We start from the raw sequence: 13,257 nt of genomic DNA, 5'->3' as shown, positions 1-13,257 counted from the left end.
AGGGGGCATGGCAGCACAAACTTTGCTGCTATTTTCCAGTAAGATGCTATTCCTCCTCGAATGTAGAAACAGAAAAGCCTCGTAAAGAAATGCTTAATTTTTCTATCTTGAGTTATTTTTGAAGCTTTCTACGACTTTTCCCAGTACTTATTGTCTGATCGTACTTCAAAACATGATTGACGACTAACTTGGATTAGAGAAATACTTAAATTTACCATCTTTCTAAGATTAGCTGATTTTTTTCCCTTTTGGGGATTGACTAAGCAAGGCCAAATTTCTGAATATCAAAACTGCTTTCTTTTCTAGCCAAAAAAATCTTGACCGGGGTTCTTTGGGATTCTCGAAGATGTTGTAAAGTTTATTTTTATGAGCGGTCATTTGGGGACTACAGATTAGAAGAAGAAGAAGAAGAAGAAGAAGAAGAAGAAGAAGAAAAAGAAGGGGAAGAAGAAGAAAACCATGACATTTTGTGTTTTTAGATTTTGATTTTTAAAATGTGGTCAGTTTATGAAAAGGTATTTGCAGTATTTGGGGAAATTTTATCCAGTGCACATTTCTTCGGGGAAAAAAAAATTAAAAACATTTAATCCCAGAATAACTTTATTTAGTTAAACGAAGAAATAGATATTCAAAGTAACGTAACTACAATGCTTCCTTCCACTTAACGGTTGGAGTGAAAACTGTGCTTTGAGGCAAATACTCTTTTTAGGGCTCATTGATATATTAATCTCCATATGTAAGTTATTTAAGATTATTTTGGCTTATAATGAAAGGGAAAGTGGAAGCATGTTGCCGTAAAGGTAGGATTTAGAAATTTCTCTAAGCTCACTCTTGCCCAATCTTCTCATCCCAGAAGGCCCCTTTATCTAATGGGCATATATCATTTATATGTACAAGATCATCAGTCACAAACTGTGAACCTATCATTTTGACATAAAAGATCTATCCTTAAATCTCCTCAAACCTCTAGCATATAATTTGAGGAAACTGGCTAGTTTAAAGTCCGGGCTTCTGACTTCTGGGGGATGAAATGCAAAAATGGAGAAAGCTTAAATTGTACAAATTTGATTTTAAAGTCACAGTTTAACGGAGCCAGTGATAAAAGATGATGCAGATCTTTAAGTGTCCACAGAAATAGATAATTTTGTTAATTATCATCTGGTCAGGTTGGGATCTCATGGCCAAGAAACACAGTATGTTATAAAGAGAAATATTTGCCCAAATAGCTCGGCTCCTTCAAGCACATGTTACCCCAAATATATTTTCCTTATAATTTTGTATTATCAAGACAAAGAAATGCATGCCTTCGATAATATTGCAGTTTGCTCAAATACCATACAGCATGCCTCAATTTGTATTAAAAATTTTTTTTTTATCAACTGGGGTGAATATGGCAGAAAACCCATAAATATAAGGATTAAGGCTGCATGAAATTTGAGTTCATTCAAATGACAAACCCCTAAGTAAAACCCGGATGAACTTACCAAATTTCATTTGCTATCCACCTGAAACTATAAATCCTCTTCTGGCCTTTGAGAGTAGAAAGGAGGTTCATCTAAAATTCAAACCAGGTTTTCCTGAACCTGACCCAGACTCACTAACTTTAGGTACACTGGGGTTCTGTTGTGGGTTCACAGTGAAACTTACATCCCACTTTAGCTAATGCTGAACAGATGATGCACTGGGGAAGACAACCAGAAGATGGTTTTGACATTGCTGTTTGTCTCTCTCTCTCTCTCTCTCTTTTTTTTTTTCTTCACATTTCCTGTAAATTTCAGAAGTGGGGAAGAATAGCATTTGAAGCAAACTTTCAATGTGTGTGGAAAGAGGACCACGTATGAGAGACAGAGGAAGGACTGACAGTGAAATATACATAGGATTGTTTGAAAAGGAGGATCCAGATGGAATATCGTTCACCAACATTTCTTGAGTGCTTGCTATAATCAGGCACCGGTCGAAGCACTTTATGTAGGGTGATCCAACATGGTTTGCCATCACAGTACCAGACAAACACTATCATCTCCATTTTGTTGATAGGAAAGAGCAGGCACGGGGAAGTTACATAACTCACCCAAGGTTACACTGTTCCGAAAGGGGATTTGAACCCCAGGACGTCTGGTCCTGGGATCTCTGCGCTTCAGCACCTCCTGACCCCATAGAGGAAATACAATTACGGTGTTGTTTGGAAAACAAACCGCCACAGACTAGGAATGAGAGAGAGAGATCTTTCTGTTTTTATTTTTATTTTTAAAATTTTTAAATGCTTATTTTTATTCTGAGAGAGAGAGTGAGAAGGAGCAAGGGCAAGTAAGGGAGGGTCAGAGAGAGAGGGAGAGAGAGAGAATCCCAAGAAGGCTCCACGCTGTCAGTGCAGAGTCTGATGCGGGCCTCGAACTCACGAACCCGTGAGATCATGACCGGAGCCGAAATCAAGAGTTGGACGCTCAACCGACTGAATCAGCCAGGCGCCCCATTTTCCTGTTCTTAAACTACTGAGAACGATAGTAAATTTAGTGGGAAAAGCCAAAGGAGAGAAAGCTCGCTCTTGTCTAACCTTATCCCCGAAGTGGGAAGGGAGTTGACATCCCAAATCTCCCATAAGCCTTTGCTGAGCTTGCACTTGGAATGCTACCTATGTAGAATACCTTAATGCTAAGGTGGAAGAGATAAATGGAGTGGAATTTAGAAAAAGTACAAGAACGACCCAGTGAGAGATTGGGGAGGAAAGATGAAAACAAACAAAAAAACTAAATAAGTAAAACTTGGAGAAGCATCAGTTAATGTAGAACTCAACAGGATCCTAGACACATTTACAGGAGAAAGGAAGGGCCTAAAAATGTCATGAAGGAGATTGGAAATCGGTAAAACAGCAAGTCTGAGAGGAAAGCAAATTAAGGGAATTCAGATTTGTGTCAATGTCTTGCCGGGTCCATAATGCAAGCTCTGTTTTCTTGGAATACTGAAGCCCGAGCAAGAGATTTCACAGGAAAGACTGATTTTCTTCCCTGCCTTGTGTTGTTGAGGCTTAAAGATAGGCTAAAACACTACGGCTTAAAAACCGTGCCTGGGTAGCTCAGTGGGTTAATCGTCTCACTCTTGATGGGGGCTCAGGTCATGATCTTGTGCTTTGGTGAGTTCAAGCCCCGTGTCGGGCTCTGAGCTGCCCCAAAGCCTGCTTGGGATTCTCCTTCTCTCTCTTCCCCTGCCCCACTTGCACCGTCTCTGTGTCTCTCAAAATAAATTTTAAAAACTTAAAAAAAAAAAAAAACAACAACAACCCCACAATTGCTTTGTATCATCATAATAGGTGGCAGGCCTCCATAACTTTTATATTCACCTTCTCATTTCATTCTTGTGATGGGTTTGCGAGCTATTTATCATCCACTTTATAGATCTGAAAACCGAGGCTCAGAGAAGTTCTGTTGCCTGCCTGGGCTCACACAGCCTGCAGTCGCCCTGAGTGTTCCAAAGCCCGGTCTCCTCTCAGAACACCCCACTGGCTTCTCTCACACAGCCTTCCTAGGGCTTTGCCCAGAAAATGATGTCATAAAACCACTGGTTTTCGGCCAAATTCATTACGGTGCATTACCCGCAAGGAACGTCCCGATAAGAACACATTATGCCAGAGTGAGACATGGGCCGGCTCCTGAATTCTGGCTGGCATCCTCTGAGAGGTGGTCCTGTCTGCTCAGCTCTTGCAGGAGCTTGTGCATGTTAAGTAAACACACCGAAGTCGGCTCGGGTGTGGGAGCAAGTGATAGATGAATGGACATTTGAAAACGGAGTGGAACTCTCGAAGCAGGCCCAAGCCTCCTGTGTTTACAGGCCCCCGAATGGAATCACCTGGCTGTTTATAGGAGTGTTAGCGCTGATGAAAAGACAGCTTACGCTCCAAACTTTTCCCTGCCAAAGGAGAAAAGCTCCAGGTTCTGTAAAAAAGTATGGAGAGCATCGGATCTGAAAAGTGGCAACAGCATTTGGGACCAATTACCCAGATTAAGAGGCAACAATGCTCTGTTTATGTTTTGTAGCCAAGACCCCGTTGATTCTGGCCCACAGACTGGAGATTGAAAATTATAGCAATTTTGGCCTAACTTGACTTCTCTTTTGACCCGTGTGTCTCAGCGTAGGAAAGAGCAGAGAGAAGAGGCTTGTTGAGGGGCGCCTGGGGGGGGGGGGCTCAGTCGGTTAAGCGTCGACTTCGGCTCAGGTCATGATCTCACGGTTCGTGGGTTTGAGCCCCGCCTCGGGCTCTGTGCTGATGGCTCAGAATCTGGATCTTGCTTCAGATTCTGTGTCTCCGTCTCCCTCTCCGCCCCCCCTGCTCATGCCCCCCCCCCCAAAAAGAAATAAACATTAAAATAAAATTAAAGAAAAGCCTGTTGCTGTTGGCTGTACAGTGGATGGGGAACGGAGTATTGTCTTCTAGGTAAGACATTTAACACGTACATCCCTGCAGTGAAAGCATGGATTCTTTTATCACTGGATCCTCTTATTGAGACAAGGGTCCGACCGGGTATGATGTGTCAGGATGGGGTTTTTCAGCTTGCTACTCCTCCAAAATCATTTTCGCAGAGGAAGTTAAAAAAATAAAAGCTCTCTGACGTCCTTTGCCCGATTCCCACAGCACTCCAGTTTAGCCCCATTTGCCAACGTACCGAGGATTAATCAGTAACAAATGATAGATTGTGAAATTCTACCATGAGCCTGCACTACTGAGAATAGTCAGACATAGATAGTGGCCAAGCCATCGTGGGCAACAAAGAGGCACCGTGTGGTCCCCAACTGAGAAGCTGGTAGGGATTTGAATCATTTGGGCTTGAGGCTCAGTTTGCTCCCTTTCCAAAGGACGGCCAGTTCCCACTTTGCGCAAACCCGATCGATGATTCCAGAAGTTTTTTGAAAATTTTCGTCCTTCTTTTAACATAATCCTGATGTTAAGGGCTTGACCTTGCCGGGGGAAGGAAACCACAAAGGTCAAACGGCAAGGAGGAGAAATGGGGGGCACAGGCCTGCCAAACGCAGCGGTGTGGAAAAGACAAGCCGTTATTTTACCGACAGCCGTAATGCGTATGTGCTCAGAGATTTATGATCTAACCGCTCTCAGTAGCATATTTAGACCATTGGAAATGTCCCAGGCAGGGACTGAGCTCTTCTTTTCAAAGTTCTATAGGGAGGGGGAGCACCTGGGTGGCTCAGTGGGTTAAGCGTCCAAGGTCAGCTCAGGTCACGATCTCTCCGTTTGTGGGTTCAAGCCCCGCGTCGGGCTCTGTGCTGACAGCTCGGAGCCTGCTTCGAATTCTGTGTCTCCCTCTCTCTCGGCCTCTCCCCTGCTTGCCCTCTGTCTCTCTCTCAAAAATAAATAAACATTACAAAAAATTTCAAACCAGCATTAAAAAAGAAAGTCCTATAGGTTGGATAGTTATTTAGACGAAAACGTGATTGACGTGGAGGTCATGGAGTGTTACGGGAATCTTGGTGTCCAGAGCATTTTTCTCACTCAAGAATCAAGTGTCCACTTAGTGGAGGCTGTCTTCTGAGGCAACTCATATTTGGTGCCCTTCCAGTCCACTCCCATGTCAACCATATTTTTCTGATAAAAACTGATCAACAAACAACAGGGATTTTCCTGACCCTGGTTTATCTCAATAATTTACCACTCTCTGCAGTGTCAGAGCCTCCTGACACTTACAATTAACTCACAAATTAACTGAGAAATGATAGTAAGCTCTCAGCTAAATGATCTAGTGGCCACGGGGGACCAGACCAATTTTCTAGAATAAGGTTAGGGCTAGGTTGCTCTGGAACAATGCTAAGGTTGGTTGTGTAGAAATAGTTATTCAAGTGTGAGCAGGAATCTAGGTATGAAAGGGAAGATTTTATCTGTCCCTGATTCCATTGGTTACTCAGTCCTGCGATATTTCTTCATCTATAAAGCAGGGGTAACTGGTTTAAAAAAAAATGTTTTGGAATTCAAGGCTTTGTAATGGAATCAAGAAGTCATGGCGTCTTTTCCTTTGAAGGAAGCTTGGAGGACACCGGTCCAACTTTTCGCCGAAGCCAGAGGTCTGGAGATAGGCAGATGGTCAGGCTGACATAAAGGTGTGATGGTCTGGGCGAAGGCTGCCAGACTGGTCAAGGCCAGCCACCCAGGAGATGGGAGGGGCAGGGTTGACTTTCTCCAAGGCTACCGCTGTTGGGAGCTTTGTTTTTAGAAATTTTTGTTCCTTCTATGGAAGCAAAAATTCATGTTTCTGGAGTATCTTTCTACTGGGTTGGATTCTGTCTTCAGAAGCTATACAACTTGACCTCGTTCCTCTATCATATGACAGACCCTCAAACACTTGAAGACAACTTGCCCTTTCCCCACCATCTCAAAACCACCACTGAAAAAAAAATGTTTATTTATGTATTTTGACAGAGAGAGAGAGAGAGCATGCGAGTGAAGGAGAGGGGCAGAGAGTGAGGGAGACAGAATTTTGAGCAGTCTCCATGCTCAGCAAGGAGGCTGATGTGGGGCTCAATCCCACGACCGTGAGATCATAACCGGGGCCAAAATCCGGAGTTGGGTGATTCACAGACTGAGTCACCCAGGTACCCCACCGCTTTTGTTTTATTGGCGAAATTCTCTGGTTCCCACGTATGACCCGGACTCGGAGGTTTGGTCTTCTTCGGTTGGCTTTGGTTTGCCAGATTCTCTTAAGTGTCCAGAAACAAATTAAATACTTAGACATCTCGTGACCAGCACTGTCCGCTAGGTCCTGTGATTGGCTTTACACAGAGCCGTGAGCCAGGGAGGAGCCCCCATCCCAGGAGTCAGATCTCAGCCATCTAGGGCTTGTACAGGGGATTTATTGCATTTAAGAACGTCTCATGTTTATCCCCATTAAATTGCATTTTGACTTGGCTTTTTGGTAGCTTATAGAGTCTGTCTCTCTCATCTTTTGTTCCTTTACAAATTGACTCCCACTTTTATTTTTTTTTTTGAGTTAGCTCCACCCCCAACGTGGGGCTTGAGCTCACAACCCCAAGATTTAGAGTCGCATGCTCTACCAAACGAGCCAGCCAAAGTGCTCCTCTTTTACAAAGTGTTGCCCAGTTATTGATGTAAATATTGCAGAATCCTGGGTTTCTGGAGTTACTAGGATCTCTGATGCCACTAGTAATTATATTGAAGAGAGTTACAGGTTTATTTCTTCCATAGGCTCATAAGCAGTGATTAATGGTAGGGTCTCTGGAAGTAGATTTGCCTGGGTTTAAATCCTGAGTCTCCTGATATACCAGATGTGTGACCTGGGGCATGTGGCTTTAACCTGTCTGTGCCTCAGTTTCCTCGTCTGTAAATGGAGATGATAATGTAACTATCACCGATGGTAAAGCGAAAGGCACCTCATGCACTATTTATTGTGTAAAGAACGTAAATCAAGACAAGATCCCTAAGGACGGGGACCACGTATAGCTGTATCTCCAGAGACTTGTACTGTGCCTGGAATATATTTGGGGCTAATGTATTGGGTAAATGGACAACAGAGGTGCCGCAGCGTTTTAGACACTGATGCAAGCAGGGAATATAATCAACGCGATGGCCTCTAACGCTAACAGATTTTCAGTGTTACTATAAGAAAGATCTTGACGCGGGAAACAGGTTGGATAAGCACATTCAACCTCAGACCATCATCACGGTGGTGATTTTGCTGCTAATTTTTCCGTGAAGGATCATCCATGTCACTGTTGTCTTTATTGATGTCAATCTGTTATGCCTCCATTTAGCATGGAAGGCCAGAAAAGTCACATACACGCTTAGGTCCAGTCCCCGGTCTCAACTCAGGAAAAAAAAAAAAAAGAAAGGCTCTGCTTAATTTGCTTGTATCAAGCTGCGAGGAGACACTGTCTATTTTTAGCGCAGGAAGGAGCTCAACCAAAGAATGCTAGCGTCCCTTGGTCAGATCCGCACGTCGTTTCAACTTTTGTAGAGTCCCCAGCAATGGGCAGACTCATTCAGAACTCCATGCTAAAATAAATGAAATGTTTTTAGACATCATCCATGGCCTGGAAGTTTCTGCAGTCCCCTACCTCTCCACTAACACCGAAACGAAAGTGCCAACCAACATCAGGGTAGGTCTTGGCTTACGGGCACAGCGACAGAACGCTCCCCTGGGTTCAGCTTCGGTGTATGACATCAGGTCCTACTTGGATGGCGAATTGAAATCGTTCGGAGACACCCCCCCCCCCCCCCCGTAATTCCCTTTGAACTTCCATCCATGCTAATTTAAACAGGGTCAGTGTTTTCCTCCTTTTTTATGACTACAGTGGAGCTCAAAGCATAAAATTCGCCAGTGTTTTCTCTTTTGTATGTGTTCAATAGGTACCCCCGAAGCAATTACCTTCTGGGAGACGTGGGAGGAGCCACTCTGTGGGAGCAGGGGCCACCGGTAATATGATACGCAGTTGTTGTGTGTCTAAAGTGCTAATACTTTTGACAGCAACCATCCTGGAGGGGTGTAGCAAGTCATTTGAAATTTGTACACAGACTGCCCTCTCCATTACACCTCGCCCATATCATCCCCATAATCTCCCAAGGCAGATATGCTATTACACTCAGCGGGCCAAAGTCGGTCTGTGCTTACATACACACAACTCCCACTGACTCTGTGCCACCGAGGCACTTCAGTGGCACTTGTCAGCGGCATAAAATTTAGCCCGGGACAGCCGCAGCCACAGCGGGCGCAGCTACACAGAGAGAGACCTGGCCGTGTATGAGAAAAGGCCGAGGAAGAACAAAAAAGCTGCTGGTTTTCATAAGAAATCTTAGCCCCGGAGCATTCAGAACTGTAGCCCGACACTCACCACCCCCTCCTCGTCCTACGGCCTGCCGAGCCCAGGCTGGGAGTTGGAGGAAGCTAACGCAGAGTGGGCATAAAAAAACAAAAACACACAAAAACAACAACAACAACAAAAAAAAAACAAAAGACTTCGAAGCAAAACAAAACCTAAAAAAAAAAAAATGCACAAAAGATCTGCTACAGGGCAGACGTTTGCATCCAACCTTATTATGCGAGGGAAGAATTCCCCATAGGCGGTCCTCAGAACATTTATTTATCAAAACGTAAAGGAACATCTTGGAACCAATGACCCTCTTTAATACAGAGTACTTAAAATACCTAAAGCAAGGGCACAAAGATGCCCAGGTTTTGAAATTTACCGGTTCGTCCACTCGAGTCCCACAGGGTCATGGGTGTTCTTTTTTTTTTTTAACGTTTATTTATTTTTGAGACAGAGAGAGACACAGCACGAACGGGGGAGGGTCGGAGAGAGAGGGAGACACAGAATCTGAAACAGGCTCCAGGCTCGGAGCTGTCAGCACAGAGCCCGACGCGGGGCTCGAACTCATGGACGGCGAGATCATGACCTGAGCCGAAGTCGGACATGTAACCGACTGAGCCACCCAGGCGCCCCGGTCATGGGTGTTCTGATATAGGAACAGACGTGTTGTCACGCTCCCATGAGAATTACCGTGTTAGCCCTTTCATGATTCTGTCCACCATGGTATCTACGGTGATTCTCGGGGACCTCTTTCTTGCCCCTCCAGACGTGCCCACATCACCCCTTAGAAACCATCATGTGTCACTGACCTCAAGCCCAGAATGTGGTAAACTCCAGGATTTCATTTCTACCCTGAGCACCTGCCACTGTCGACGATGAAGTCGGCTACCCCCCAATCGTTGAAAAGGCTGGAGTTTGGCGAGGAGAGCCTCGGCTCGAGTCCCTGCTCCGTGTCGCCCTGAGCGTGCGTCTAGGGTATGTTGCTTGACCTCTCTAAACCCCAGTCTTCTCATCTGCCTCCTGAGGTGACCCATATCTTCTTCATTGTGGTGCTGTGTAGACAACACCAGAAAAGGTTATGCTGAAGCACTCAGCACAACATAAAAGTTCCGATGCAGCTGTCATACTGTATGGTACAAAGTAGGCACTCGGTCAACTCCTCCTCTTCCTCCTCCTCTTTTTTCCTCTTTTTCCCCACCACGGTCTAATAATAATTTAATGCTCACGTAAGCCTATGTATATTAAGAAAAATACTGCCTTTAAAGAAAATAACTTAAATAGAATTCCACGAATGACAAATGGCCATATATGTAACAGGACACATTTAAAGCTATGCTCCTCCTTTGATGGTTGTTAGAGGGCAAATGAGAATGATCTATTTAAAAGGAAAAGGAAAGGGGCGCCTGGGTGGCGCAGTCGGTTAAGTGTCCGACTTCGGCCAGGTCACGATCTCGCGGTCCAGGAGTTCGAGCCCCGCGTCAGGCTCTGGGCTGATGGCTCAGAGACTGGAGCCTGTTTCCGATTCTGTGTCTCCCTCTCTCTCTGCCCCTCCCCCGTTCATGCTCTGTCTCTCTCTGTCCCAAAAATAAATAAACGTTGAAAAAAAAATTAAAAATAAATAAAAATAAATAAATAAAAGGAAAAGGAAAACATAAAAAGGGACCGAACTAGACATTCAGTCAGGAGCGATTAATGACTACTTCCAGTGGCTATTTTAGCTGAGTAAAGGAGCCTTGCCTCTCTATCAATGTGCAGTGGTTAGGGGAGACCATTTTAAGAAGTTGAACGTTGAATGCGTGATTCATTCAAAGGGCACAGAGATTTTCTTCCTTAGTTTGGGAAAGACCAAAAGTCGGGTGCAATCCTACTAACGCTATAAAAGTGGTATGCTTCCTGATAATGAATTTGGACATAGAAAACTATCTTTCTCTGGAATAAATTTCGCTTCCCTGTCATTTCTTCATTTTTTGGTTCTCATTTCTTCAAGATGAGGATCCTCGTTGGGAGTGGAATTAATCATGTGTTAAAAAATCGCATCACTGTAAAAGACTTTCACTTATTCGAGAAAAGGTAGTCTAGGTCATATTCAAAAACTACTGTGTTCTCGAACAGGAAGAAGTGCAATAGGTTAATTTGAAAAGTATGAATAATTCAACACAGAACCATGCATTTCTTTTTACGTATTTTCCCATATAAAACTGTTGCTTTGTCATTGTTAAGCAAACTCCCCGTTGGTACATGTGACTTCCTGAGGTCTCTGACAGGAGATGCGACATTGCGTTTATTAGAATAAAGTAACCATTGAAGTTTAATACATGTGGAAAGATGTTTGCACACGCGTGTGTGTGCGTGTTCGTGTGTGTGTGTGTGTGTGTGCAGGAACTGACTCTTTTCAGTTCACAGAGTAATCTTCTGTGGTTTGAAGTTGTAGCTAGGAAATGTTGACAGTGAAAAAAATTGGAACAGGATCTGTACAAAGACCAGAAGATTTGTAGGGCGCGTGGCCAAAAATTCGGTAAGTCAAGACGACCCTGCAGCCACTCCTACCTGTGTAATAACATCAGCAAAAATAAAACAGCAAAAATAAAAATAAATATAAGTTTAGGTAGTACATTACGGTCTAAACAGAAAATAAAATTGATACACACACTCCAAATATACACGATCAACTCTGTAAATGCTCTTTGTCTCATCAAAGGTAACAGGGGCGCCTGGGCGGCTCAGTTGGTTATGCGTCCGACTTCGGCTCAGGTCATGATCCCACGGTTCGTGGGTTCAAGCCCAGCGTCGGGCTCTGTGCTGACGGCTCGGAGCCTGAAGTCTGCTTGGGGTTCTGTGTGTCCCTCTCTCTCTGCCCCTACCTGCCCACCTCCCCCACTGCCCTGCCTGTGCTCGATCTCTCTTTCAAGAATAAATATTTAAAAAACAATTTTAAAAAGACAATAGAAAAATAATAAAATTCAAAGCTGCCTTGTGCCTTTCAACTTCATTTCCTTTTATGAAGGGCTGACTGTGGTGGCCTCTCGCGTCTAGCTAATTTTGTGTCCGGGAATCTTGTTGAATAGACTTCAGTTTCGCAAAACAAGGTAGCACTCGTGGCTCGTCCACATTTTGTCTCAGTCTTACACTCAGCGAGGCGTGGCAGATCGTGGTATCGCATCGGCCCGTCTGGAATCAATTTAGGACACTATGCATTTCCGCAAAAATTAAATTCCCCGTGAAAACTTAACAGGACCAACAAGAGCATCAGCAAAGCGCTTTTGGGAAAAGCGCCAGAAGTTGAGCGAAAAGGAAGGCAGAATCGCTTCTATCAGGGAGAAAGGGAAGAGGGTCAGACAGACCAGCGCAGGGAAAAGCAGGGCATGAGGAGAGACACGAAGGAGAGAAGGGAGCTAAATTAGAACGAGAGGCTATGTTTATTAATAACCTTGCTGACCCACAGGCCCCTGACGCGAAATACATTGAGTATTGTTGGGACACTCTGCTCTGTCACTCGCGGGAGGAGCAAATAAAACAGTGTCAGAAATTGCACGCTCTCTGCGAACAGATTTAAAAGGATCCACCACAAACAAACACGCAAGCCAGAATAAGGTGAAACCACAGGACTCACACGCTTGAGCAGGCTGCAGACCAGGTCCCGCTTTATTCTCCTGCAGCATCTTGACCCGAGGCTTCCACGATTCTGGCCGACTAGACTGGAAAACACACAAGAAAAAAATGTTACCGCCTCCATTGCAAAAATAATGCAAGTCCATTGTAGAACATTTGGAAATTATGGAAACACAGGTAGAGGTAAAATGAAAATGACCTATGGACCCATCGCTTGAGTAAAATCATTGCCAACGCTTTGGTATGTTTTTTTTTTCTTTTAGCATTTTTTTTTTTTTTTGGTTTTATTTTTAATTTTGAGACCTGGGGAAGGTCGGTGGGGGGGGGGGGGGCGGACAGGGGACCTGAGGCAGGCTCCGCGCTGATGTGGGGCTCGATCGAACTCACGAATCTTGAGATCGTGACCCCAGCCGATCAAGTCCGGAGCTCAACCATCTGAGCCACCCAGGTGCCCCCATACTTTTCTAATCTTCTTCCTCTACTTTTTTTACGTGCATGCATGTGTATGCTTGAACAGCAAGATTGACTCCTTGCTATCATCCGTTAGTTTGTCATCTGGCTTTCCCATCGGACAAGTCATAGTAAGTATTTGCTCATGTGGTTAAAACCATTGTAAAACATGACTTTTAGGTTGGCGCCCTGTTTCCTTATTTGTAGGTATTGTAACTCAATTGACCTCCCGTTAGATACTCATGTTGTTTATCACTTTTTGCCTTTATAAAATCTTTGTATACATCTCCATTTCCTTTAGAAATGACTGTAGGCAAAATTCCTGGGTCAAAGCCTTTTTTTTTTTTTTTTTTTTTTTGACTAAGAGTTGCAGAG

The 13,257-nt window shown here is 44.2% G+C and overlaps 1 protein-coding gene and 1 long non-coding RNA gene across 6 annotated transcripts in view; one reads left to right on the top strand and one right to left on the bottom strand.

Annotated features, from left to right (window-relative positions):
• Positions 1-13,257, top strand: part of LOC106987220 (uncharacterized) — an 83,546-nt gene that overhangs the window by 20,060 nt on the left and 50,229 nt on the right. The window lies entirely within an intron of this gene.
• NR2F2 (nuclear receptor subfamily 2 group F member 2) overlaps positions 1-13,257 on the bottom strand; it is a 77,985-nt gene that overhangs the window by 28,028 nt on the left and 36,700 nt on the right. The window contains exon 2 of the mRNA XM_053223612.1: positions 12,434-12,518. Coding sequence (XP_053079587.1) covers positions 12,434-12,482 — 49 coding nt within the window. The 5' untranslated portion in view covers positions 12,483-12,518. The remainder of the gene's footprint in view (positions 1-12,433; positions 12,519-13,257) is intronic.

This window comes from Acinonyx jubatus, chromosome B3 (assembly GCF_027475565.1).
Source record: "Acinonyx jubatus isolate Ajub_Pintada_27869175 chromosome B3, VMU_Ajub_asm_v1.0, whole genome shotgun sequence".
NCBI lineage: Eukaryota > Metazoa > Chordata > Mammalia > Carnivora > Felidae > Acinonyx > Acinonyx jubatus.
This window is presented reverse-complemented; position numbering and strand designations above follow the sequence as displayed.